The sequence below is a fragment of the Squalius cephalus genome (genome assembly GCF_949319135.1).
Source record: "Squalius cephalus genome assembly, chromosome: 14".
Taxonomy (NCBI): domain Eukaryota; kingdom Metazoa; phylum Chordata; class Actinopteri; order Cypriniformes; family Leuciscidae; genus Squalius; species Squalius cephalus.
This window is the reverse complement of record NC_137135.1, coordinates 37,242,612-37,269,583: the sequence shown is the minus strand read 5'-3', so window position 1 is coordinate 37,269,583 and position 26,972 is coordinate 37,242,612. Positions and strand designations below refer to the sequence as shown.

The window sequence follows — 26,972 nt, the reverse complement described above, 5'->3', positions numbered from 1 at the left end:
ATCAGACTTTTCTCTCAATCATCATTGTATTGCATTTCATTTAATGTTTTGCCCCATAATTAAAGGTTTTGGGCCTCTAAATAATATTTGTTTCTCCTCGACGATGAGCTCTATATTCTCACAATATATGAGCTACTACAGAAGCCTAATGTATCAAATATGATACACAACATTGTATTTAATTTCTGTTTCTTTGTTGTTGTTATTTCAGGTGAGCTCATTGGAGTGCAGTATCTGTTCCAGCAGACTGGCCATGAACCCAGACTCTGAGCAGACAGCAGAGCTCATTGAGGACCTCAGTGTGGAGGAGCGAGAGGAAGATGAGGAGCGAGAGGAAGATGAGGAGCGAGAGGAAGATGAGGAGCGAGAGGAAGATGAGGAGCGAGAGGAAGATGAGGAGCGAGAGGAAGATGAGGGCTTCTGTGACATCAGCGAGGATCACACAATAACGGATCCGGAGGCTGTTCTGTCACCACCCTCTTCCACACTGACACCGGGTTCTTCCACCCTGGTCACCAGCAGTGCCGCATCTGCACTGGGCTCCACATCTCCTTCACTGGTCCCTGACCCCAAACATGGCCTCACACCGTCTCCTTCATCACCTGGACCCTCAGGGACTGCTGTCACACCTGTTCCCTCTGAAACATGTTTCAACTCTCCCCTCAGAGCCGGAGGATGCTGGTCAGGATGATGATGATGATGAAGAGACGGTAAACACCACTTGCTAACTTTCAGATTAGCTAGAATAATTATGAAAAATTAACATCCAGGGCTTTAAATCAAGAACATGCAAATACAAATCAAGTCAAGTCATCTTTATTTCTTTGGTGCTTTGTAAAGAACATGTTAAGAAAATGTCAAGAACGGCGCTCTCTGCTTTGTACTATACAGATTGTGTTAAAGAAGCTTTACGGTGATAAACAGCAAAATAACATAATCAGTTATGGAATGATGCATTAGACAGATGTGATGTAATAATTGTGTTGCGTGTTTGTGTTTTTTAATAGGCTGTTGACTACCAAAATGTCCCGGGATATCAACATGTGGACCAGCTGGCAGAACATCTGGTGGATCTCCGGGCCCACACAGCCCTCAGCCTGACCAACCAGAAGCCAACACCATAATCGCTCTTTGGCAGAACCTGGATGACCGGGACAGGGAACGGGTGGTGTATGGCAGTCGATGCCGTAAGAGACTGCTGAGTGGACGCTTCAAAGTGCCCAAGAGGTCCACTCACCCTGGAGTCGAGAGCACCACCAGATGTGTGCACTCGTGCTCAGTGGCCTGACTGTTGCCGTCTGGTGGAGACCATCTTCATCAGGCTTTGCACTGTCCACCCAAGCCCCAAAAGAAAAGGCAAGGGATCCCTGTCGAGATGGTCTCTGATCCTGCAAGACTATTGCAGGATAAGGCAGCTTGTGCTGGGCAACAGCTTGGTGATGGGAGGAGCATCCATGCAGCTGGTGGAGGCTAACCAGAACACCCTGATTCAGTGGTACAACAGCAGACAGAAGAAGCAGGAGCTGTCTGTGCTGCTTCAGGGCATTCAGTTGCCTCAGCCCCTCCCTGAAGCTCATGAACCTCTCCAGGATGCCAAACGTCTACGGACTGGGCTAGAACAACCAGGGGAGCAGCACCAGTACAAGCTACCAGAGAGCACAGCTGGTCAGGCAAAGCAGAGGCAGACTTCTGTTGGGCGACCCCCTCTCAGACCCAAGGCACCAGCGCAGAGTCAGATGTTGCTGACACCATCAGCACCTGGAGCATCACTGCAGACGGTGCCAACCGTACTTATGCCAGCAGCACCAGGTTTCCAGGGTGCGCCATTGTTTCAGGGTGTGCCAATGTTCCAGGGAATGCAACTGATACAGCCACTGTTACAACCAACAGCTGTACAGGGCACCCGCTTACTCGCCGCACCCGCTGCCAATCCAGACGCCATGCCCAAGAGACCCTACAGGAGAACTGTAGAGGCCAACACTTGTAAGAAATGTGGGCAATTCAAAACAAGTGCAACAGGACATAGCCAGCACAGGGGCAGGGTGTACTGGTGTAGTGGTGAACTGGTGTACTGGTGTACTGGTGTACTGCCCACAGACCGAGACGCTTTCAAAAGAGGAGTGGCTAGAGGAAATGCGGAGAACCTTTTCTAAATAATGTATATATTTTTGTGTATATAGTATCGTGTATATCGTGTGTTTTAACAGTTGTTTAAATAGTTCACAATTGATAATACTTGTGTTGAATATTATTTAACATTTTAATTTATGTTTTTATATGTTTTTTTAAACGTTATTTAACATTTTATTTAACTTTTTATTTCTTGTTTTTTTATTTTATTTCATTTCATTTTATTTATTCATTTTTAAAACGTTATTTAACATTTTAATATTCATTACTGTTCTGTTGGCATGATTGTAAAATAAAAACAAACTTTGCAAGTAATTGATTTTTGATTTTTACTTTCATATAACACTATTTCATAAGTACACTGCAACAATATAACATTTGTATATAAAAAGATCATTTGTAAATTTTGTTATTATTTACTTGTGAAAGACGTTTTCAGCATATTAGTTAATATTTAATGGGTTGCATCTTTGTTCATTACAAATAACAGAAGTGTCTTTTTTTGAATGTAACCTAAAAAATATACTTAATCAAATCAATAGGAATACAACTACTAAATAATAACACTGACCCATTGGTAATTATATTTTTTATGAAAGAATATCAAAAAACACAACAAACAAATTACATATGTATATTTTATAAACACTGGAACAGTATGCATTCAAAAAAATTTGCTTATTTACTTTACATTTATTACAACACAATATTTTATCAGAACACTGAAACAATTTAACATTTGTTTATAAAAATATAATTTGTACATTTTGTTATTCGTGTGACAAACATTTTCAGCCTATTAGTTACCATTTAATGGGTTGCATCTTTGTTTATTGCATAATAATGCAAATAACATTATTTTTCATGAAAGAATATCAATAAAACACAACAAATAAATTACATATGCATATTTTATTAACACTGGAACAGTATGCATTCAAAAAGAATGCTTATTTAATTAAAAAATAAATATTACAAAAAGTTGGCTTTAGCTGGATTCGTACCCTGGTCTCGGTGAGCACCTGCAATAGAAAACAGTGTAATATAAATGCGTGATTTTCCCACACGAAGAAACCGGAAATTGTATCATAAGACCTATGCTGAGGAAGACTTATCTCTGAACATCACATTTCACCCTTTCTTTTTTTCTTTCCCTTCTTCCCCTTCTCTTTTTCTTCCTTCCCCCTTTTCTTCCCTTCTTCCCTTCTTCCCCACCTTTGTTGGACTATTGTTCCCCAGCTGTTCTAGAGAGCGGGACGCGATTGGCCATCAGTGAGTGGAAATGACATCCAGGGGCGAAGCACCAGATGTTGGGCCCCGGTCACAGAACCAAGGACTGGGCTCCTCACAACACCACAAACGCCCAAGACTGCTTTATTTTCACGATTATTCAAAACTTCTTTTTTATTTCAAAAAGAAACCATTAACATATCAACAAATTCATATAATACTAACATAATAAATATATTACACCTGACCTGCATAAATACTTTGAATCAAGCAATCAAACAAATCTTATGCTAGATCCTTGACACCTACACGAGATTTCATTTACAAAGCCCACTGGCGAGTTTTCATGTTAGTTCTTCAAGATGGCATTAAGAAGCTCAAATGGGGCCAGAGTAGTTGGAAATGTTGCAGAATATACTGACTTCATTTTCAAATTCAGAAGTTAGGTCTTCTTATCAGTCTTTGACTGGCTTCAGTTATCTGAGCTTCACTCATTACTGTAAGCCTCAGAATGGGAGCAAACGCTTCACATATGTCTGCTGTGATCTGAAACCTTGTGCTCAGTTCACTAATGATGCGCTCAAGTGCAACGAAGAAAACACTGTCTTCGCTTGCATCATCTGCCATGTGTTTTCTTTTTCTTTCACGTCTGTCTGCCTTGTGGAACTGAACGGGAATCTCCAATGCTTGTGCAACTAGGGAGGCTTCAGCCAGCAAGGAGGCCCATTTATTGCGGATGCCCTGCATTTCATCTATACTCTTAAAAATAAAGGTTCTTAAAAGGTTCTTTGTTGAGGTATATGGTTCCATGAAGAACCTTTAACATCCAAGGAACCTTTCCATTGCACAAAAGGTTCTTTGTAGCGCCAAAAGGTTCTTTAGATTATAAAAGGGTTCTTCACCATCAATCTCATGTGACCTCACATTGTAGGAGTAAATTTATGTTTCCCATACATTGATTTATTTGTGGCGGCCTGCCTCAATATCTACAGTGACCGCCACAAATAGATTTGTGCTTCCTATGTTAACTAGACTGTGGCGGCCCGGAAATATATTTAAACTTACAATAGTAACATAAAAGGAACCTTTGAGAAGGGCTCTTTGCAGTACAGAAAAAGGTTCTTTATGGCACGAAGAAAAAAATAGGTTCTTCAAGGAACCTTTCAGTGAAACCCCCTTTATGGTTCTTCCTGGCACCTTTATTTTTAAGAGTTATTTGCTGCCTCGATATCGAGAGAAATATCTCCTGCTTGATGGATGATGTTTCTTTGCTCAATGCACTGTAGTATCTTCACCCACACAGTGAGAAGGACAACAGAATCAAACGTTGTGAAGTACTTCTTGAGCCCATTTGCTTCAGACCTGGCTTCACTGGTTAAATTACATGTGGTCAAGACAGACTTTATTGCCTCAATGACAGAGGGCAAGTGGGATGCCACCGCACGAACTCCATCGAGTGTCAGACAGTCGTGTAGAGAGCAGCCTTTCAAGATTGACCACCTCTCTGGACTTGCACTGAAAAAATTGTACAACCGATTGATAGAGCCAAAACATGTCGAGACCTCAGAGTAGACTCAGCTGCATGCACACCCACCAGATGGAGGCTATGGGATGCACAGGGGGAGAATGCTGCAAGCTAGTAAAAGTCTTTTAGTATAATTGTAAAAGTGTCCACCTTCAGCACGTGCTTCACGTTTCTTTTCACTGTGAAACCTTTACTGATTTTTATGAAGTAATTGTAAGAATAACTTTTATATTGTTACTAATATTTAATGACTAGTTACTAGACTGAAGCAGCTTAGGTTCACTTGATTAGAAAATCATGTTACATGTAAATATCAAAATGATCATCAGACTTTTCTCTCAATCATCATTGTATTGCATTTCATTTAATGTTTTGCCACCATAATTAAAGGTTTTGGGCCTCTGAATAATTTTGTTTTTCTCCTCGACGATGAGCTCTATATTCTCACACTATATGAGCTACTACAGAAGCCTAATGTATCAAATATGATACACAATATGATGTGTTTTTTAATAGGCTGTTGACTACCAAAATGTCCCGGGTTATCAACATGTGGACCAGCTGGCAGAACATCTGGTGGATCTCCGGGCCCACACAGCCCTCAGCCTGACCAACCAGAAGCCAACACCATAATTGCTCTTTGGCAGAACCTGGATGACCGGGACAAGGAACGGGTGGTGTATGGCAGTCGATGCCGTAAGAGACGCTGAGTGGACGCTTCAAAGTGCCCAAGAGGTCCACTCACCCTGGAGTCGAGAGCACCACCAGATGTGTGCACTCCTGCCCAGTGGCCTGACTGTTGCCGTCTGGTGGAGACCATCTTCATCAGACTTTGCACTGTCCACCCAAGCCCCAAAAGAAAAGGCAAGGGATCCCTGTCGAGATGGTCTCTGATCCTGCAAGACTATCGCAGGATAAGGCAGCTTGTACTGGGCAACAGCTTGGTGATGGGAGGAACATCCATGCAGCTGGTGGAGGTTAACCAGAACACCCTGATTCAGTGGTACAACAGCAGACAGAAGAAGCAGGAGCTGTCTGTGCTGCTTCAGGGCATTCAGTTGCCTCAGCCCCTCCCTGAAGCTCATGAACCTCTCCAGGTTGCCAACCGTCTACGGACTGGGCTAGAACAACCAGGGGAGCAGCACCAGTACAAGCTACCAGAGAGCCCAGCTGGTCAGGCAAAGCAGAGGCAGACTTCTGTTGGGCGACCCCCTCTCAGACCCAAGGCACCAGCGCAGAGTCAGATGTTGCTGACACCATCAGCACCTGGAGCATCACTGCAGACGGTGCCAACCGTACTTATGCCAGCAGCACCAGGTTTCCAGGGTGTGCCAATGTTCCAGGGTGTGCCAATGTTCCAGGGTGTGCCATTGTTTCAGGGAATCCCAATGTTCCAGGGAATCCCAATGGTCCAGGGAATGCAACTGATACAGCCACTGTTACAACCAACAGCTGTACAGGGCACCCGCTTACCCGCCGCACCAGCTGCCAATCCAGACGCCATGCCCAAGAGACCCTACAGGAGAACTGTAGAGGCCAATACTTGTAAAAAATGTGGGCAATTTAAAACAAGTGCAACAGGACATAGCCAGCACAGGGGCAGGGTGTACTGGTGTACTGGTGTACTGGTGAACTGGTGTACTGCCCACAGACCGAGACGGGTTCAAAAGAGGTGTGGCTAGAGGAAATGCGGAGAACCTTTTCTAAATAATGTATATAGCATCGTGTATATCATGTGAACAGTTGTTTAAATAGTTCACAATTGGTAATACTTGTGTAGAATATTATTTAACATTTTAATTTATGTTTTTATGTTTTTTAAACGTTATTTAACATTTTATTTAACTTTTTAATTCTTGATTTTTATTTTATTTCATTTCATTTTATTTATTTATTTTTAAAACATGTTATTTAACATTTCAATATTCACTACTGTTCTGTTGGCATGATTGTAAAATAAAAACAAATTGGCAAGTGATTGCTTTTTGACTTTTACCTTCATATAACACTATTTCATAAGTACACTGCAACAATATAACATTTGTATATAAACAAATAATTTGTACATTTTGTTATTCTTGTAATAGACATTTTCAGCATATTAGTTACTATTTAATGGGTTGCATCTTTGTTCATTACAAATAACAGATTTGCAAGTGTCTTGTTTGAATGTAACCTAAAAAAATACTTCATTAGATCAATAGTAATACAACAACTACTAATAATAACACTGTTCCATTGGTAATTATATTTTTTATGAAAGAATATCAAAAAACACAACAAACAAATTACATATGTATATTTTATAAACACTGGAACAGTATGCATTCAAAAAAATTTGCTTATTTACTTTAACTTTATTACAACACAATATTTTATCAGTACACTGCAACAATACAACATTTGTATATAAAAAAATATAATTTGTACATTTTGTCATTCTTGTGACAGACATTTTCAGCCTATTAGTTACCATTTAATGGGTTGCATCTTTGTTTATTGCATAATAATGCAAATAACATTATTTTTCATGAAAGAATATCAATAAAACACAACAAACAAATTACATATGCATATTTTATTAACACTGGAACAGTATGCATTCAAAAAGAATGCTTATTTATTTAAAAATTAATATTACAAAAAGTTGGCTTTAGCTGGATTCGAACCCCGGTCTCGGTGAGCACCTGCAATAGAAAACAGTGTAATATAAATGCGTGATTTTCCCACATGAAGAAACCGGAAAATGTATCATAAGACCTATGCTGAGGAAGACATATCTCTGAACGTCACATTTCACCCTTTCTTTCCTTCATTTTTTCTTTCTCTTCTTCCCCTTCTCTTTTTCTTCCTTCCCCCTTTTCTTCCCTTCTTCCCTTCTTCCCCACCTTTGTTGGACTATTGTTCCCAGCTTTAATCCACGCTACCGCTGGAGCAAAGATCGACCCTGACCCCTTTCGGCTAGTGCAATCATTACACTTCACGGCTATCGGTGAATGAATTTGGGCAAGAAAGAAAAAAACATATCACATCCATAAATGTAAGTTCAGGGACTCTAAACCTTTCTTTCCTGTGTTTGAGAGTAAGATATTCAAAGAACTGTAAAGTTCTGCAGACATATTCAACACTTGTGACATCACGTGACTGACTGATATTGGAAGTGATGCTAGTATGAATTGGACTGCTTGTTGATTAGCCTTGCTGGACTTTGCAGACTCCCTGGGATTTGATTTGTTTTTTTATGTATTCTGTAGTTGTGTGTATGTGTACTTGTATGTGTTGTTTGTAACTGCAAATGCTGTCAACAAATTAATAAAATAAAATAAAAAGAAAGAAAGAAATAAAAAATATGCAGCCCTAAGAGACATATACATAGTGTTGAAAAAAAAGAGATGTTAGGCAAAATTATATGTCAGTGCTTTTGCGTTCTTTCGCAAATGTTTTGTGTTCCCCTGAGAAACTTTAAACTCGCTTGCAAAGAAAGCAAGTTCCCGGACTGAATTCATTCCGATTGATGAATCTGAATGCAGTGTTTACATGAACGCTGAACATGATCGGGTTTGATCTGCAAGTTTATAGGCTATTTCACAAGCTTCAAATCAGATTTAATCTTTTGACATGCGCACACAAATATACAGAGTTTCCCGCTGTTTGCGCATAATAACTGTTCTCCCACATTGGTTCTTTATTAGTTTTAAACAGCAGACTTAATATTTATCCATTTCTGGTCATAGTTTGGAGATAATGATCATATGAGCCGATGTGCCGCTGCTTATATTGATCAAAAATGCCCCAAACCAGTCGTGTGTGGATGAGCGTCTGAAACCAGCACTGGTGGGCCGTTGTCCTGCTCCACTTCACAGACGCAGAGAAAGGAGGATTATAGGATGACGGGAAACTCATTTATATTACACTTTAATTATGAAAAATTATGTTGGCATTAGTGGAATTGCACTAGCATGGTTTAAATCATACTTATCTGACCGTTATCAGTTTGTAGCAGTAAATGATGAGATGTCTCATCGATCACAAGTTCAGTATGGCGTACCACAAGGCTCAGTACTAGGACCGCTGCTGTTCACTCTGTACATGCTACCCTTAGGAGATATCATTAGGAAACATGGCATTAGTTTTCAGTGTTATGCCGATGATACTCAGCTCTATATTTCTACAAGCCCAGACGAAACTTACCAATTCACAAAATTAACGGAATGCATAGCGGATATAAAAAACTGGATGATTAGTAATTTCCTACTAAATTCTGAAAAAAACAGAGATTCTAATTATTGGACAAAAAACTTCCTCACGTAATAATCTACAATACTGTCTAACACTTGATGGCTGCTCTGTTAGGTCTTCATCGTCGGTTGCTCTCATTGACAAATGCGGAACAGTTAGTTCATGCGTTCATGACCTCAAGGCTAGATTATTGTAATGCTCTACTGGGTGGTTGCCCTGCACGCTTAATAAACAAACTACAGCTGGTCCAAAACGCAGCAGCTCGAGTTCTTACCAGAACCAGGAAGTATGACCATATTAGCCCGGTTCTGTCAACACTGCATTGTCTGCCTATTAAACATCGCATAAATTTAAAATATTGCTGATTACTTACAAAGCACTAAATGGTTTAGCTCCGCAGTGCTTGAGCGAGCTCTTAACGCATTATAGTCCTTCACGTTTATTGCGATCTCAAAACTCCGGCCAGTTGATAATACCTAGAATATCAAAATCGACTGCTGGCGGCGGATCCTTCTCCTATTTAGCACTGTTAGGGGTTAACAGTTTAGGACCCAATGTAGCTGAGGGGCTAAGGACTGTAAGGTGCTAGCTGTTGCTAATGAGGTGAAGCTGGTCTGGGTGTGCCGGTAAGAACTGTTGCGTACAGCACCTAAAAACATCAACATGTGCTCTTGACGCACTTCCCACATCATTTTTCAAAAGTGTGTTAAACAGTTTAGAAGCAGATCTTCTAGAAATGGTAAATGTCTCACTTCGCTCTGGGAGTTTTCCAAACTCCCTGAAAACTGCAGTTGTCAAGCCCCTCCTGAAAAAGAGCAATCTGGATAAGACCATATTAAGCAACTATAGGCCGATCTCAAATCTTCCTTTCATAGGCAAGATCATTGAAAAAGTTGTCTTCAATCAGCTGAACAAATTCTTATGCGCGAATGGATACTTTGACAATTTTCAATCTGGTTTTCGACCGCACCACAGCACAGAGACAGCGCTCATAAAGATAATAAACGATATTCGCTTAAATACTGATTCAGGCAAACTATCAGTGCTGGTGCTACTCGACCTCAGTGCTGCATTTGACACTGTCGATCATAACATACTTCTTGACAGGCTGGAAAACTGGGTGGGGATTTCTGGGATAGTCCTAAAATGGTTCAGGTCATACTTAGATGGGAGAGGTTATTATGTGAGTATAGGTGACCATAAGTCTGAGTGGACATCCATGACATGCGGAGTCCCTCAAGGCTCAATTCTTGCGCCACTCCTGTTCAACCTGTATATGCTCCCAATGAGCCAAATAATGAGAAAGAACCAAATTGCTTACCACAGCTATGCAGACGACACACAGATCTACTTAGCCCTATCGCCTAACGATTACAGCCCCATTGACTCCCTGTGCCAATGCATTGACGAAGTCAACAGTTGGATGTGTCAAAACTTTCTTCAGTTAAACAAAGACAAAACTGAAGTCATTGCATTTGAAAACAAAGATGAAGTTCTCAAGGTGAACGCATACCTTCACTCTAGGGGTCAAACAACTAAACATCAAGTAAGGAATCTCGGTGTGTCCCTAGAGTCAGACCTTAGTTTCAGTAGTCATATCAAAGCAATAACTAAATCAGCATACTATCATCTGAAAAATATTGCAAGAATTAGATGCTTTGTCTCCAGACAAGACTTAGAGAAACTTGTTCATGCTTTCATCACCAGCAGGGTGGATTATTGTAATGGACTCCTCACTGGCCTTCCCAAAAAGACCATAAGACAGTGTCAGCACATACAGAACGCTGCCGCCAGGATTCTGAGCAGAACTAGAAAATATGAACACATCACACCAGTCCTCAGGTCTTTACACTGGCTCCCAGTTACATTTAGGATTGATTTTAAAGTATTACTGGTATATAAATCATTCAATGGCCTAGGACCGCAATACATTGCAGATATGCTCACTGAATATAAACCCAACAGATCACTCAGATCATTAGGATCATATCAGCTAGAAATACCCAGGGTTCACTCTAAGCATGGCGAGTCCGCTTTAGCTATTACACTGGAACAGCTTCCAGAGGAGATCAGATGTGCTCCTACTGTAGTCACATTCACATCCAGACTCAAAACACTTCTGTTTAGCTGTGCGTTTACTGAATGAGTACTGTGCCACTGTTCGTCCGACTATCTGTATTGTATTTTATTTTTTATTTTTCTAAACTGTTTTAATTATTCTTATTTCTTTTTATTATTTTAATTTCTTCTATGTAAAGCACTTTGAATTGCCATTGTGTATGAAATGTGCTATATAAATAAACTTGCCTTGCCTTGCCTTGCCTTGCCTTGCCTCTCCTTGCCTTGCCTCACCAAGCCTGTCACTTGAAGCAAATATCCATCCCTTCTTAAATGTCCGCGCCAGCGAGCGCGTTGGCCATTTAGTGAAACTGACGCAAATAACAGTTTAAATAAATAAAATAATTATTTAAACTATGTTTTACTTATGATATAAACATTTAGATTAAATATGCCATTCAAATTAATGGAGTTAAACAATATTTGATTTATGTATTCAAAAACAAGGCAAGGATAGGGAACTACTTTATTTTTATTAATGTAATGTGTCTTGTACAGTTATCACGTGGATAAATAATAATATGTCTTGTCAATCATCACTTGTTTAGTGTTCATGTAAACACTCAGATGATTCACCAATCGGAATGAATCCAGTTAGATTGAAACAAAAGGTGTGCATGTCAACAATGAATGGCGACTGCAGAAAGCAAAAGCCGAATCCCGGACATTTTGGACGATCTCGACGGCCGGACATGTCCGGGAAAAAGAGGATGGTAACCCCTACTACTCAGCTTTCTCCACAGAATAAGAACCAGATATCTTAGCTTCCAAATAAAAGATTGCTGACACTATTTTTACATTCTGTGAGTGAGATCCCCCTATGGGGGGACTTTCCAAACAGGAAATTTCACTTCCTCTTTACGCAAGCTAACCTGTGGTGTACCTCAGGGGTCTGTTCTTGCACCTACTCTCTTTTCTCTCTATCTGCTTCCCTTGGGGTCCATCTTTAGGAAACACAGCGTTTCTTTCCACTGTTATGCTGATGAAATGCAAATCTATCTGCCTTTGACCACGGAAAAAAGCATGTTCTTAATAGTTTATCAGCGTGTCTGGATGACGTAAAATCATGGCTCTCAAAAAATTATCTTTTCCTAAATTCAGATAAATCAGAAGTTATTGTCTTTGGCCCCTCTGAAGCTAGAACACAAAACTTACCTAATCTCGAGTTCTTAAATCTTGCTATTTCATCCCAAGAGCGAAATCTGGGCGTGGAAATCGACAACGGCTTGAAATTTGACAGACAAATCGCCTCTGTAGTGGGCTCTAGTTTTTTTTATCTTCGCTCTCTCTCTAAAATTAAAACCTTTCTTTCTAACGCCTCTTTAGAGGTTGCGATCCATGCCTTTATTACATCTCGGCTGGATTACTGCAACTCTCTGTATTATGGTGTTTCAAAGACTCAAATTTCCCGTTTACAAGTCGTTCAAAATGCAGCAGCTAGATTCCTGAAGGGATGTAAAAAATGTTATCATGTTACACCCCTTCTGAGATCACATTGGTTACCTGTTCAGTATAGAGTTGAATATAAAATTCTATTACTTTTGTGTTCCCCTGAGAAACTTGTAAACTCGCTTGCAAAGAAAGCAAGTTTTTTGCAAGTTTCTAAACAAAAGAGCCAGAATACATATATTTTTTCATTTGATTCGTAACATCCCTAAAATGTCATAGTATTCAAATTGCATTTATTTATGTATTATTCATTTATTAATTTTAATAAGCACAAAAAAGTACGGTAATTTATATTTATAATTCTTTATTGTTATATTTTTAAGTTATAAAATGTGGGCCGCTCTATGCAAGACAGTACAGGGCCACTTTTTAGTCCCAGTCCCCTCTTTCCCCTACTGTATATCATATAGCAATTCCATCAGAAAACAGGCACTGAGTGCAATGGACAACACCACGTGTAGAATCAGGGTAAGATCTTGTGTTAAACTGACTTCTTTTGCTTTCTGCAAAGACTTCACATCTTTGGTGCACATTCTTTTGTGTTCTCTTATTGAACTTAGTGGTAGATTTGGTTAATGGGTATAATAATGTCTTGATTATATATCCAGTATATATATATATACACACACACCCACCCACATATATATATATAGTCATATACATTAATTAATATTCATTTGTATTATAACCATGTTAATCATTTATAATCATTTTCATATTAAAACTTGTTATTCTATATATTAATTTGCAATCATTGCGTCTGCTGGACCAAATATTACTGAATTTTGGAAAATAATTTCAAACATCAAAAACAAGCTGATGTCTCTTTGCACATATTTTATAACACAGGAAACCAGAACAGAATAGTTTTGGTTATGTTTACATGCACAACTTTTGTTTCAATCGGACTGAATTCATTCCGATTGATGAATCTGAATGCAGTGTTTACATGAACGCTGAACATGATCGGAGAATGATACTCAGCTCTATATTTCTTCAAGCCCAGACGAAACTTACCAATTCACTAAATTAACGGAATGCACAGCTGATGACTAGTAATTTCCTACTAATAAATTCTGGAAAAAAACAAAGATTCTTGGACAAAAAACTTCCTCACGTAATAATCTAGAATACTGTCTAACACTTGATGGCTGCTCTGTTAGGTCTTCATTGTCGGTTAGGAACCTGTGTGTGTGTGTGTGTGTGTGTGTGTGTGTGTGTGTGTGTGTGTGTGTGTGAGTGTGTGTGTGTGTGTGGGTGTGCTCCTTGATACCAATTTTTCATTTGAAAGTCACGTGACTAGTATCTGTAAAACCGTATTTTTCCATCTTAAAAATATCTCTAAATTACGCCATATGCTCTCATTGACAAATGCGGAACAATTAGTTCATGTGTTCATGACCTCAAGGCTAGATTATTGTAATGCTCTACTGGGTGGTTGCCCTGCACGCTTAATAAACAAACTACAGCTGGTTCAAAACGCAGCAGCTCGAGTTCTTACCAGAACCAGGAAGTTTGACCATATTAGCCCGGTTCTGTCAACACTGCACTGGCTCCCTATTAAACATCGCATAAATTTTAAAATATTGCTGATTACTTACAAAGCACTAAATGGTTTAGCTCTGCAGTGCTTGAGCGAGCTCTTAACGCATTATAGTCCTTCACGTCTATTGCGATCTCAAAACTCCGGCCAGTTGATAATACCTAGAATATCAAAATCGACTGCAGGCGGAAGATCCTTCTCCTATTTAGCACCAAAACTCTGGAACAGCCTTCCTAATGTGGCAGAGTGGGAGATAGGAGCCAAGATAAGCAGCAACGATAATAGCTGACTTCCTGTTGGCCGAAGCTTATGACAGTGAGTGAGGAAGTTGCTCGGCCCGATGAGATCTGTGTGTACTGAGTTTCAGACTAACATGTTGTGTTTATATTCCCCTTAAATGGCTAAGATTTCCATCACACATCTCCAGAACTTTTTCCCAAGGGGAGTCCGTGCCAAACTCAGTCTGGATCGGGTGCTCTCGAGGCTCGATGGGATTGATTATCCAGGTTCAGATCAAATGTTTTAGAAGAAACTCACTCTGAGACTTGTTACAGAAAAGTTTACGAATCACCATAATCAATGATTTCGATTTCTTTCGTTTGAAGAGTAGTCTTCGAGATTCGTCCCCGAACTGTTGCGTGTCTCACAGTTTATCCTCTTCTGAAATCACAGGGTTTTCCTCAGCAAGAAGCATTTGCACAGAATATTGAAAATACAGCATTTGGTAAAACAGTCATAAAGCAACAGTCAGCTTCTCCCCCTCGGGTTACACAGACCTGAGCTTGACCTCTTCTTGCTGGAGGTTTCAGGACAACAATTCCTGGCCTTCACACTTGTAACATACATATTTATCAGCAAAGCAGAAGTTATATTTGTCTCGGATGCTTCATATACTCTTTTACCGAAACACACTTGCGGCTATAAAAGTCCACACCCTCCACTTGTCCATTCTATATTTCAAACAATTTTCCTCAAATTGTTCTTCATCAATTGATTGTTTTATAAGTTTCATCAACCTTATATTCAATCGCTCTTGTTGTCTAATTATTCGCATCTCTTGCTTTGGAAACGGTTGTCTCCTGAGGAGGAACTTCCCGTCTTCTGTCTTCGTCGTTTCTTGGCTTCTTTCTTTTCTTCGCTGCTCTGTCTTTTATGAAGATTTGCTACAAATAAATCATCCAAATTAATCTCAAGCTTGTTTGTTCTAGTTTTTTCTTCGCCCAGGGAATTTACAATGGAAGTTCACTCATCACAATTCCCGACAATGTGCAAGTGTGTTTGATATATGGACCAAGTTTTCGGACCCAGCGCTGTCGATTCCCCCACGCACGGGTACTAGCTTCAGCCCAGCCGGGCTTGGGCCATAATAATAAAAATAATAATAATAATCCTTAGAAAAACAAAAGGGCCTTCACCCTTTCAAGACTTGGGTCCTAATTAGGGCACAAAGAACACAAGCAAACCAGAACAGAATAGTTTCGGTTTCTGAATTAGATCTAGCTCTAAAAAAAAAACCCCTACAAAGTTTTTCTGCCCTTTCTCCCGCCAGCTCATACATCCTCATACTCTCAAAACTATGAAGAGGACATTGTGACACACACTTGTAAGTTGTTAAGAAGTGGTTGCTGTAATTCAGTCAAATCGAGTGAAGGTTCGTGTTCTCAGGCTGCTAGCGTTTGAAGACTGATTACTTCTCTGATACAGTAGACACGTGAGTACATTTTTCAACAGTTTTAAAAATGAAAGTAAAAGCAAAAAAACCTCAGTTTGCGATTGTTTGTTTCATGATCTCAGTTAAAGTACTGAAGTCTGCCCTGAATCTTCACTGAACAAGACTTTTTAGGACTTCAGCTGGATTTTCTTTATATCCTTTATATTCTTTATATCCACCCTTGGCTGATTTGAACTCTTTTTTTTTTTTTTTTTTTGACTACTTGTTTATCCTCCTGTCTACTTTAACTCTTTATCTATGTAAGATATTTGTATTTGTAGTGATTCGTCAATTTAGCTCAAAGGAATTATTAATTCATTTATAGGGAATTCGAAAGAGTCACTTATTACAACCGAGCAAATGACTCGTTCGCGGTTCATTTGAACTGGCTGTAACTATCAACTCTGCAATGGATATAAATATCCGAACTATAGTGAAACACTATGGCGAGCAAGGTAACTTTGATCAGAAGTTCAAGACAATAAATTCGTAAGCACATAACAAGTAATACTTCTCTTTTCAAATACAAACAATACTTTATTGATTATATACTAACACATAAAGCTAATATCTAACACAAACACACGCACACACATTCATACGAGTTGCAGAAAGAAAGAGAGAGGAAAGAGTGAGTTTTTTTAAGAGTGAGATGATGAAATCCCAAGTTTCTATATGCACTTATAAGACATGACCTGGAACGAACCATCAATCATTAATTTAACCCTTCTATCGTTTCTTAGACAGGTTATTAAATCTGTATCAAATACACCAGTTCAGCTTAAGAGTCTGGAGGCAGTACTTGCTTGTCTTTGCTTTTGGGGATTCCCTTTTGCTGCGTGAAAGGGGTTTTCCCGGTCCGTTCGTTGGCTGGTCTCCTCGTGCCTGATGTCTGGGGCGGCCAGTCACGTGGTGTGCTGGCGGAATGAAAGTCTTTGTTTAAAGCTGGCTTTGCAGAAGAAACGTGGACCGAAACTTTGCCGCAAAACTTAACTTAGAAACGAGACTCACAACGGAAAATAAAGGAAAACTTAGAAAAGAAAAGAAATATAGAATAAAGCTGAATAAAGCTTGAAAGGCAAAGGCTTGAATAAAGCTGTTGAACCCGTTCTTCTGATCTTAATTTGGGTTCTTTGTCTCTGCGGTCTACATTGCTAGTCTGATTGAGATCTTCATCTTTTTCTGCCCATCTCTCTTGAGAGTGATAGCAGAGTGTTTCTTGAGGGTGAACCCAGAGAGCGAGAGCACAGAGATAGAGCAGCACAGAGAGAGAGAGGCTTTGTTTCGGGTCTAAGATTTTAAACTCAAAAGTTTGTCCCACCTCCTGAAGAGATCGGACCAATTAGACACTGTCTTTATTTGTCTCATCGTAAATCATGCGTTATCTGGGATCTCCTTACTTTCCAAGCTCTAGCAGGGAGTGCAGAGGCCACAGTTTAGACATCATTACTATTATAAGAATACGAAACATTTTACACAGATTTCAATCAAGCGATCTTTTGAATCACGAGCATACGATCCTACTGACAGGATGCACGACACACTTTCATTCAAGCATCTAATAGTTATAACAATTACATGAATTATATGGGATCAAAACATATTATCTTATTAAAATATGCATATAAGTGGTAGAAACAACACAGGATTAGGTAGTTGCATGATTGTTTGATCATGAGTCCATTGAAAATTGTTCTTGAATGGTTTTATGTATTTTGATATGTAAAGTGTGTTGGTGTGTAAAGTTTATGGGGTTTAAGAAATTCCAATCTGAGGTCATGTATAGTTCCTGCTGACTTCTGTTTTGTTCATCTCCTTGGTCCTTAAGGAAGACAGGGTCTGTTAGTCGCAGGGGTCATGTGACCTCTTGTTAGGGCCCTGAGCAGTACCATTCTCTGAACCGATCATTCTTTTAAAAACCATCAAACGTTGACAATGTTCTTCCTTAAAGTTAACCAATAAAAGTCTTTGGTTGCAGACTCTCTGGAGCCTGGGTGATTTGAGCCTGGAATGTGAGAACTCTGTGTGGGACCTTGGTCTCTGTCTTTCTCTTAACCAGTCAGTGTTTTGGCAACAAAGCTAGCATTGACCAGTTATTTCGTTAGTGCTGGGGGCTCTTTTAATTAGTCAGACCGGTGATGCCTGGACCCCATGACAAGATTGATGAGGATATGAAGTCCTGACCAAATCTTCCCCTTTGTTCGGCAGGAAGTGGAAAGTTAGAATTAATTTTCTGGAAGAAGATTAGTTTGTGTTTGGTTCATTCTCGTAGTTGTTACATCGTGCTTCAAATTCTTAAACTAGTTTACTTTTCCTAATTAGATTCCTAATTTCCTAAATAGACTTTGCTAATTGTCTGAGTACAGTACTCTGGTTGTAGAGTATTTTGCGAGTCTTGAATGATTTTGTGTGGCTCAGAGCAAAATCTACAACCTGTAGAATTAAATAACATCATTACTGTAATCTTTAGATGATATATTGTGCCATTTGAAGAAATATATGTAATTTTCTCTCTTCACAGTTCCTGATCTAATCATGGAGGCAGCAGATATGTTATGTGATTCTCTCTTCCGCTGGCTGGAGAACCGAAAGGAATGTGCAGGGGAGCTGTTGGAACTGGCGCAAAAGCTGGAAGATGTTCATCAGCGCAGCAACACCACTCAGGGGGCTCTAGGAGCTGCCACATCTGTGCTCTCATTCTCTGGAGCACTGCTTGCCACTTTCTTCACAGGAGGTCTGGCCGGCCCTCTATTGGCTGCTGCAACAGTAGGCACTGTAGCGGGCGCTGCAGTCAGTGCCACTTCCACATTGGTAGAGGCATTAATCACCAGCAGTACCTTTAATAAAGCTACTGAATTAATTAAGGAAGATGAGAAGGTTGGCAGGAGCATTCAGAAGCTACTGCGAGATCTGAAGGACAGGTGTGGAGAAGCGCCGCTCGGGCCTCATGCTGATGAGCTGGACTGTGAGATGGCCACTCAACTAATGTGTGCTCTGGCCAGAAGGAGTAATACTCCCGTACCCCTAGACTTGCTCAGAGGTTTCAACAGGGCCACGTTCTTTCGTCACATGACACCTGGTGGACTGCCTCCAGCCGAGGCCATGCGCTTTATTTGCCAAGCTCTGGGCGCCGCTAGTTTATTCTCTGTAATGACGAGTGGCCTGAAAGAGTCGGCCGAAGTAATGATGAAGAACATTGGACGCATTGGCACTAAAGCTGCTGCTAAAGCAGGATCAAAGGTATCAGCTTTCTTTCCTCAAGCATCCCATTTGAAGAAAATTTTGATTTCGAAATTCTCTTGCAGTGACTATTCAAGAGTAGAAAATGAAATATTCACTGCATTGCTCTTATGTTAGACTGATTTTGTGATTGTGACTTTCTTCTAGGCACTGGGTGTGATTGGTTTAGGCACGTGTATGTACGACCTGATTGTGAAGACTGAAGAACCAGTGAAGGGCAATCGGGTCACGGAGGCCAGCGAGTTCTTACGGGATTCAGCCAGGGAAATACTGGACGGCCAGCAAAAGCTAAAGGAACAGCTGGATGCAGTGCAGTATGATATTTTTTTTTTTTTAAATTTCTACTAAAAATCTGTCTTGGCCAAAGCCACTATTGATACTTTGCACGTGACGTCACAAGTACTGGCTGGCGGGCAAGAACGTCGTTCTCCAGCAATGAAACCCAGTAAACTAATCAAGGGTCGCCAGTTTTGCTATACAAAAGTTGGTGTTTTGAGGTGTAAACGTCATGCCAGATAGTTGTTGTGCAATTGGATGCACTAACCGCATTTGAGATAAACCTTCACAGTATACACTGTCTGTGCATATTACCATCAAAGGTAATTTCAACATTTGTTTGAATACAATGGGTGTATGATCATTTAATTAATCGTGTCTTTAAGTTACTGTAGTTTTGTCAATCAACACCACCAGTATTCACCAGCTGGTTCGGCGAGTCAGCTGTTTGTGTTATGAGTCTAAGCTAGGCTAACTGTACGTTCACACCGCCGCCAGCGAGAGCGGCAAAATTCATTGAAAATGAATGATTTCCGGGCACTTTGACGCTCTCGCCGGTGGCGGTGTGACCGCACAGTAACAGCTGTCGTCTTTTGCTAACAATAACAGAAGTGTGTGATAGGTTGTTTTGAGGTTTGCGATATCTATGATTTTCAATGAGAACCAGAGATGACCCAACAGCAGAGCTAGATTATTTACGGAGGAATTATTACTGCTCGATTATCTTAAAAAAACGTGTCTGCTTTACACAATTTAGCTACCTTGGAGTTAATCCTAGTCCATAGTTATGCAGCTAGCTCGCTAACAGACTTGATATCTACTAGAAAGACAGGACTCAACGTTGAAAATACCCGTTTGTTGCCCGCCAGGTATCCGTGGTAGTCATGTGACTGCAAAGTATCAATATCTTGTATTTGTCTGAGATTGTACAGTACTGCAATATTGAAGGTCTGAGTTAAGTGACTGACTGACAGTAGCCTACAACTTTTCTCATTACAGTAAAATCATCCAAAAATTGTTGCAAATGAAGAGGATCAAGAACTTGGGGGGATATTCTCACAGCATGAATGAAAATGAACAGAAAATAATGGATTATATCATAGGAACATGTACAGACAAGAGAGTTCTCTCCTGGCTTGAGGGATCAACTAATAAGAATGCATTTTTGAATCTTTTACGATTATGCCTGGAGAGGTTGACCATTCCTGAAGATTTGACAAAGTTTGGCGGAGGTCACATAAACATTGTGTTTGTGGCTCATGGCAGTATTGTCAACCGGTTTATGCCAGCAGGAGGACTGGTGCCCGCACCTTACATCAGAGACACCATTCTCTACTCTCCGTGGAACTGCGCTGTTGACTCCAAAGCTGCATATGCAATTGCTCAGGGGAGCATTCGAGTGACAGACAGACAGTTTTACAACAAAAGAAGTACTTACTGTCAGCCGGACCCTTTGCCAGATCACTGGAACAGCATGCGAAGATCTCTCCACAACATCCCAGAGATCCTTCTATCCCCTTTGACCCCTGAAGAAATAGCATGGGACCATTTTTCAATAGGAGACCGTGTTATTATTCCATATGTTGTCCCACAAAATCAGGTAAAAGCATTCAGAGAGATCCCCCTGTACATGTTCATATTTGCGACATCATATATACTCAGCATTAATGGTAAAACAGCTACTGTGCACCTGGCTGCTTGTTTGAGCCGACCTGAAGATAGTCCTGCAAGGCCTGAAGAGTGGCGAACACAGTATGCCTACACAAGTGATGACACCTGTATGACTGTGAACCAGCGTAACAGGAACATGGACTCTGTATTATTCAGAGCCTTTAGATCATTGTTGGACTGGACCCGTAGATAAATCAGCTGAACGGCCTCTGGGTCAGTCCTGATGTGTAGTAAACACAGGGCTGGAGAGCGACCCGGAGCGGGGCAGTTTAATGACCAAGACCAGACCATTGTTTTCATGTTTAAAAGAACTTACTCTATGTAAAAGAAGTGACAGTTCAGGTCTTTCTATCCCATCATATACCACTGACATGTTTCAACAGCAATGTAATGATAAATAACAAATTACATACAGAGTATTGTGCTATGCTAATTCCAACTGTAACATTATCAAATAAAAATTTGGTTTGCATTTAAACAAACATGAAACATTTCAGTAAAAAACATTTACTTTTCTATATCCAATTCACATTTTTTTCATTTATTTTGCTTTCTGTGTAAAACTTATGGGTTTCAGCTGTATCCGGCATAATTAATGATCTACTATAGTGGTGGCAGTGGCTCAGTGGTTCATGTAGGTCGTCTACAAACCGGAAGGTTGGTGGTTCAATCCCCTGACCAAGTGTCGAGGTGTCCATGAGTAAGATACCTAACCCCGGCTGCTCCCGACGAGCTGGATGGTGCCTTGCATGGCTGACACTGCCGCCGTGAGTGAGTGGATGGGTGAATGTGAGTCAATATGTAGAGCGCTTTGGTGGCCATGTGTCTATATATAAAATATATAGTTCTAAAAAATCATTCTCGGTAAACGATAAAAACATTGGCAGCCAATCAGAATCCAGCGTGCTGTAACGAGCTTGAGCATTTAAAGAGACAGACAAGCTTTAATGAACAGAACGATATCGCCCGCTGGTGTAGACGCTGATATAGTTATAGTTATCGTTCTTGGTGTGAGCGGACCCTTCCACCCTTCCATGATAACAATTAAACATTTATAAACTTATTATAAATCATTTGCAAACTATTAGTTAATTCATAGTTTATTAATAGTACCGTTAACACATTAATAGACTATATACAAATAGTGAGTGCTTCATTGTTAATGTAATAAAAAAATTTTTTTATTAGCTCATATGTAAAGACTTAGATAATGGGTTTTCATCCTTTGTTAACAACTTGTATCTGATGTATTTTAAACCATATATTAAAGTTGTTAATATTCATCAAAACATTAAGAAGTTATTAATTCACAGTAAATAAATACTCTCATATAAAGGGAATTGATGCTAATTTAAGGCTTGATTAGTGTCTATAGAAACACTTTTCATGGAATAATGTATAATAATGGTAGGTGTGGGATATTCTGCGCGCAGTGGGATGGAACGTTGGAACTCAACTGGCCTAATTCTTCTGTTAGAAAGAACTGCAGCTACTCCAGAGTTAACTTGTCCATCTTCAATGTTTATTGGGTCATAGCCTACAATTGCAGGTTTTGTGTGGATATACGTATAGAAGTGGTTTTTGTGAGAGAACAAAATAAGGATGATATAAATGATAATATGACATGACAGAATCAGATAAGTTAATGTTATATTAAGTAACAGCAACCCAGAGCTTATTGCAATATATATGCTCTAAATATACTGTATATGCTAACAAGAGGTGCACTCTCCCGCGCACTCTTTATCACATTACAAATATGGCGATAAGGCAGGGGTGTCAAACTCAGTTCCTGGAGGGCCACAGCCCTGCAGAGATTAGCTTCAACCCTAATTAAACACACCTGATCAGCTAATCAAGTCCTTCAGGCTTATTTAAAAACTGCAGGGGCCGGTTGCACCAGCTGTGCGTAAGTTATAACTTAGCCTAGTTTTGACGTAAATGGACACTAAGTTACGACTTGCGCACTTCTAAATATTTTTGCGTTGCACCATTAAACTTAGTTGAAGCGTAACTCTACGTATAAACGAAATATTTACGGCAGATTTACGGCAGCCTCCGATCAGGAGTAACGGATGGAATAAAATATCAGACAGACTTAACTGCATCAATAAGCTCTTCTTTTACCTGACAGACTTCAATTCTTTAAACATATATGATTATTTATGCTGACATTTACACTCACTTACATTTTAAGAGAGAGAACATTATGTGAAAAGATTACTTTGTTAGCGGCTATCTTTAACACGAACCCATCCTAAACAGCACGCCGCTGTGTGCATCGGTCCATGTTGTGCATGTCGAATATTAGTCATAATCAATAAACCTAATTTCTTATGTTTTTTGTATCAATATTTATTTATTGATCCTTATTCATTTCATTTCAAATACAGTTTCTGAATGTTATTTACATATAAAAACACTTATGCTATTCATGATCAAGTATTTAATGGAAACATATTTTTAAGTTAGTAACGTGAGGCAAAAGAAAGAAGGATAAACTGAAATTCACAGTATTTCAACACAACATCTGCTCACGTATTTGAAGGCTGCTATTGGATCATCCAGGCTAAACGTCATATTATGGACTACGCATTACTTTATGGAGAGCTTACGACCTACTAGCTACGTTCTGCCTTACGAACAAATGGTGCAACGGAATAAAGTCCAGAGTTAGTTACAAACTAGCTAGTAGTTACTAAGCCTCTAGTGTGGACTTTACGTTCCAATTTAAGAAAGAACTTACGAACGGCTGGTGCAACCCTACCCGGGTGTATTAGACGTTGGAGCCATTTCATATGTGCACGCTCTGGTCTGGGATATACCTGGTGGACTATACTCTGGGGCCTATTTTTCAGCTGGAGGATAACCTGTTTTTGTGGGGCCTTGATAGCCTGGGTTTCCCCATACTGCCTTGAGCAACGCGATTTTATTCACGCTGCAAGGCAGTCTGGACACCATGGACTAAATTTTCCCCTGAAATAGGGAACCAATCACAGAACGGGGAGGGAGCAGCAAGACGATGACGAAGTATATGCGACACACCGAAGCAGTTTGTTTATCTATGGATCCAACATGACAGACGTAAAAATATGTGCATATTTTTAGGAACACATCTACAAAAATATGCCTGTATTTCAAGTTGATAAAATAATTTAAAATCCACATCAGTTTATTTGTGCCGACGCGCCACGCCCTCCCAGGATCTATAACGTTACCTAGACTACTTCCACTTTTAAAAATTCATCATAACCGCGCGCGCGCGATCTGCTTGCAGTCGTCGAGATGGATGCTGAGGAGTTGAAAGCCGTTTCTCAATACCAAGTACGCAAAGTTCGGACTTGAGTCCTTGGTAGTTCGGACTTGACAAGTTCGACTCAGGAGAACGAACTCCTGAGGACGGGAGGACACAAGTCCGATAATTCTGAAATGGAACAGCGGCGTACTTGATAGCGTCACTCAGCTCGCTCTGGCTACTCCGGTTATCTTTTTATGTATATCTAGGCTACAAATAAAACAAAATATGTTATAAACCACCACTCTGCCTCTTTTCATTTTCATTAAAAAAAATCTTAAACATAATGGCCACACAAATGTGGTTCAGGCAACGCAATTGATTATCTTCACTGCATATTTAACAACACGAAATATAAAGCACAACCCTGACTCTTGATGAATGATGACTAAAAAAACATTATAATATTGATCATTAAAACTAACATTTAGCAAAAAGAGACAGGGTCGTGTAATTTTATTTTATTATATATGTACATTCAGTGAAGAGAATGTAGGCAACATGTAGGCTATAAAATATTTTATATGTTTTAAATATATAAAATAAAATGACATAACCTTTTTTTGTTAAATGTCAATAATAGCCATTATAAAAGTATTAGTAGCCTAAAAGGTGTAAGAAGCTATACAATAATAAAGCAAATGATTCAGTCAAACATAAGTCAGCTCTCTAGGCTACAACATTAAAGTTAAATAGACTAAATAAAGCTATGAAACTTCACTTTGCCCTCAGCTTAACGTTTTGCCAGGGAACAAATTATAGATTAATGAGACAAATAAAATAAATAAATCGCCCGTTAGATATACACAAGACGATTTATATCTCATGTTAAACCACTAGACTAGAGACATCCGAGCCAACGGCAAACGTCAGCAGCACTAGCCGAGGAAAGGCTGTTCTCGGCGGGGTACGAGCACCGAGCGTCCGATTGCCTGGTTCTCACAACTCCGAAAACGTCAGATCAAATTTTCAAATAGGCGCTATCTTTATGAATAAACCAAATATTTGATCTTTAAACAACTACATTCTCGCCTGAAATACTCTTAAAACTACATTTCGTGACACAATTACAGCAGTATTTTTAAATTATTGGGGATTTCTCCTCTGCTATTGACGCTTGCTGGTTGGTGTGAGATGCATTCTGGGATACCTGGCTGTCTCAAGTTCGCACAAGTCACCTCTCGATGCATCCTCGGTAAAAGGGGCGGATCAAGAACACATCCGGGGATTCAAACTGGACTTGGCTAGATGTGAACTTTGAATTGGAACAGTACTTGGGCAGCGAGTGATGACGTTTCACAAGTCCACAAGAACACAAGTACAGACAAGAACGCATATTGAGAAACGGCTGAAGAAAAGAATAGCTAGTGGAGATTGTAAAGTTGTCGACAATACGTCATCAAAAATCAAGTCCAGTGTGTGGGAGAAATTTGGAGTTATCTGAAGAAAATATTGTGAAAGGCTTTGCTGCAAACATTTTCGTGTTGGATAGCTGCAAATGTGGAACTTCATCCCTGAGGAAGCACGCAGATAACTGGTAACAAAGCAGCTCTATCGAACGGTATTTTTCATATTTAACACTGTTAAGTATGTGTGGTGTGCAGGGCGTGTTTGAACCCAAAATTGTCAGATGTAGGCTAGACGAAATTGTGTGGCATGTAGTGTTGTAGCCGCGTCTGTTCGATTTGTGTGGTAACGTTAGCCATGTTCTTCATGTACCGGCCTTTTGACAGCTTCGGCTGAAGTTGTCCTTGTGTTAATTGTCGTGTAATAACTTCTGTATGACAAACATTCTTGTAAGTGTGTCTATAATGTGATAGTCTACTCTAAACTGATTTTATTTCGGGTGCCGGTTCTATTTTAAGCGGGTCGGTGCAGATTTTTATTAGTGCTGCTGTTGGAAAACGGGTCGGGTGTGGATTTACAAAATCGGACCCGTGCAGGACTCTCTGGTGTACACATAAATCTCTGACCCATCGTCGTCTTCTTCGTTGAATATCTGTCGCTCTACATTCGTCATCTGTTATAATTTGAAACAATTGGCTATGAGCTATGTACAGGCGCATTTGATAGACATTTGTAGCGCCCAATAAACGGCTCTGGACATTCGTAAACCACGCCTCAAATACGAGAAAATGAACATGTGGTTCCCCGACCACGTCTCAAAGAGAAAGTGGTCTGACGTTAGCCAGGCTAGGGCCTTGAACCAGTGGATTTATATTTTTTCCTCTTTTTGGGGACATTGTTTTTTCATCAGGGTAGGGTTGCACCAGCCGTTCGTAAGTTCTTTCTTAAATTGGAACGTAAAGTCCACACTAGAGGCTTAGTAACTACTAGCTAGTTTGTAACTAACTCTGGACTTTATTCCGTTGCACCATTTGTTCGTAAGGCAGAACGTAGTAGGTTGTAAGCTCTCCGTAAAGTAATGCGTAGTCGCATAATATGACGCTTAGCCTTGATGATCCAATAGCAGCCTTCAAATACGTGAGCAGATGTTGTGTTGAAATACTGTGAATTTCAGTTTATCCTTCATTCTTTTGCCTCA

The 26,972-nt window shown here is 39.9% G+C and overlaps 1 protein-coding gene and 1 long non-coding RNA gene across 2 annotated transcripts in view; one reads left to right on the top strand and one right to left on the bottom strand.

Moving 5' to 3' along the window:
• Positions 1 to 26,972, bottom strand: part of LOC307171614 — a 457,352-nt gene that overhangs the window by 212,204 nt on the left and 218,176 nt on the right. The window lies entirely within an intron of this gene.
• On the top strand, positions 15,722 to 21,655 carry LOC307171591 (uncharacterized protein). Its single transcript, XM_079893328.1, has 4 exons — positions 15,722 to 15,945; positions 18,467 to 19,185; positions 19,333 to 19,499; positions 20,461 to 21,655. The coding sequence occupies exons 2-4, from the start codon at positions 18,481 to 18,483 to the stop codon at positions 21,323 to 21,325; spliced, it is 1,737 nt and encodes a 578-aa protein (XP_079749454.1). The 5' UTR covers positions 15,722 to 15,945; positions 18,467 to 18,480; the 3' UTR covers positions 21,326 to 21,655.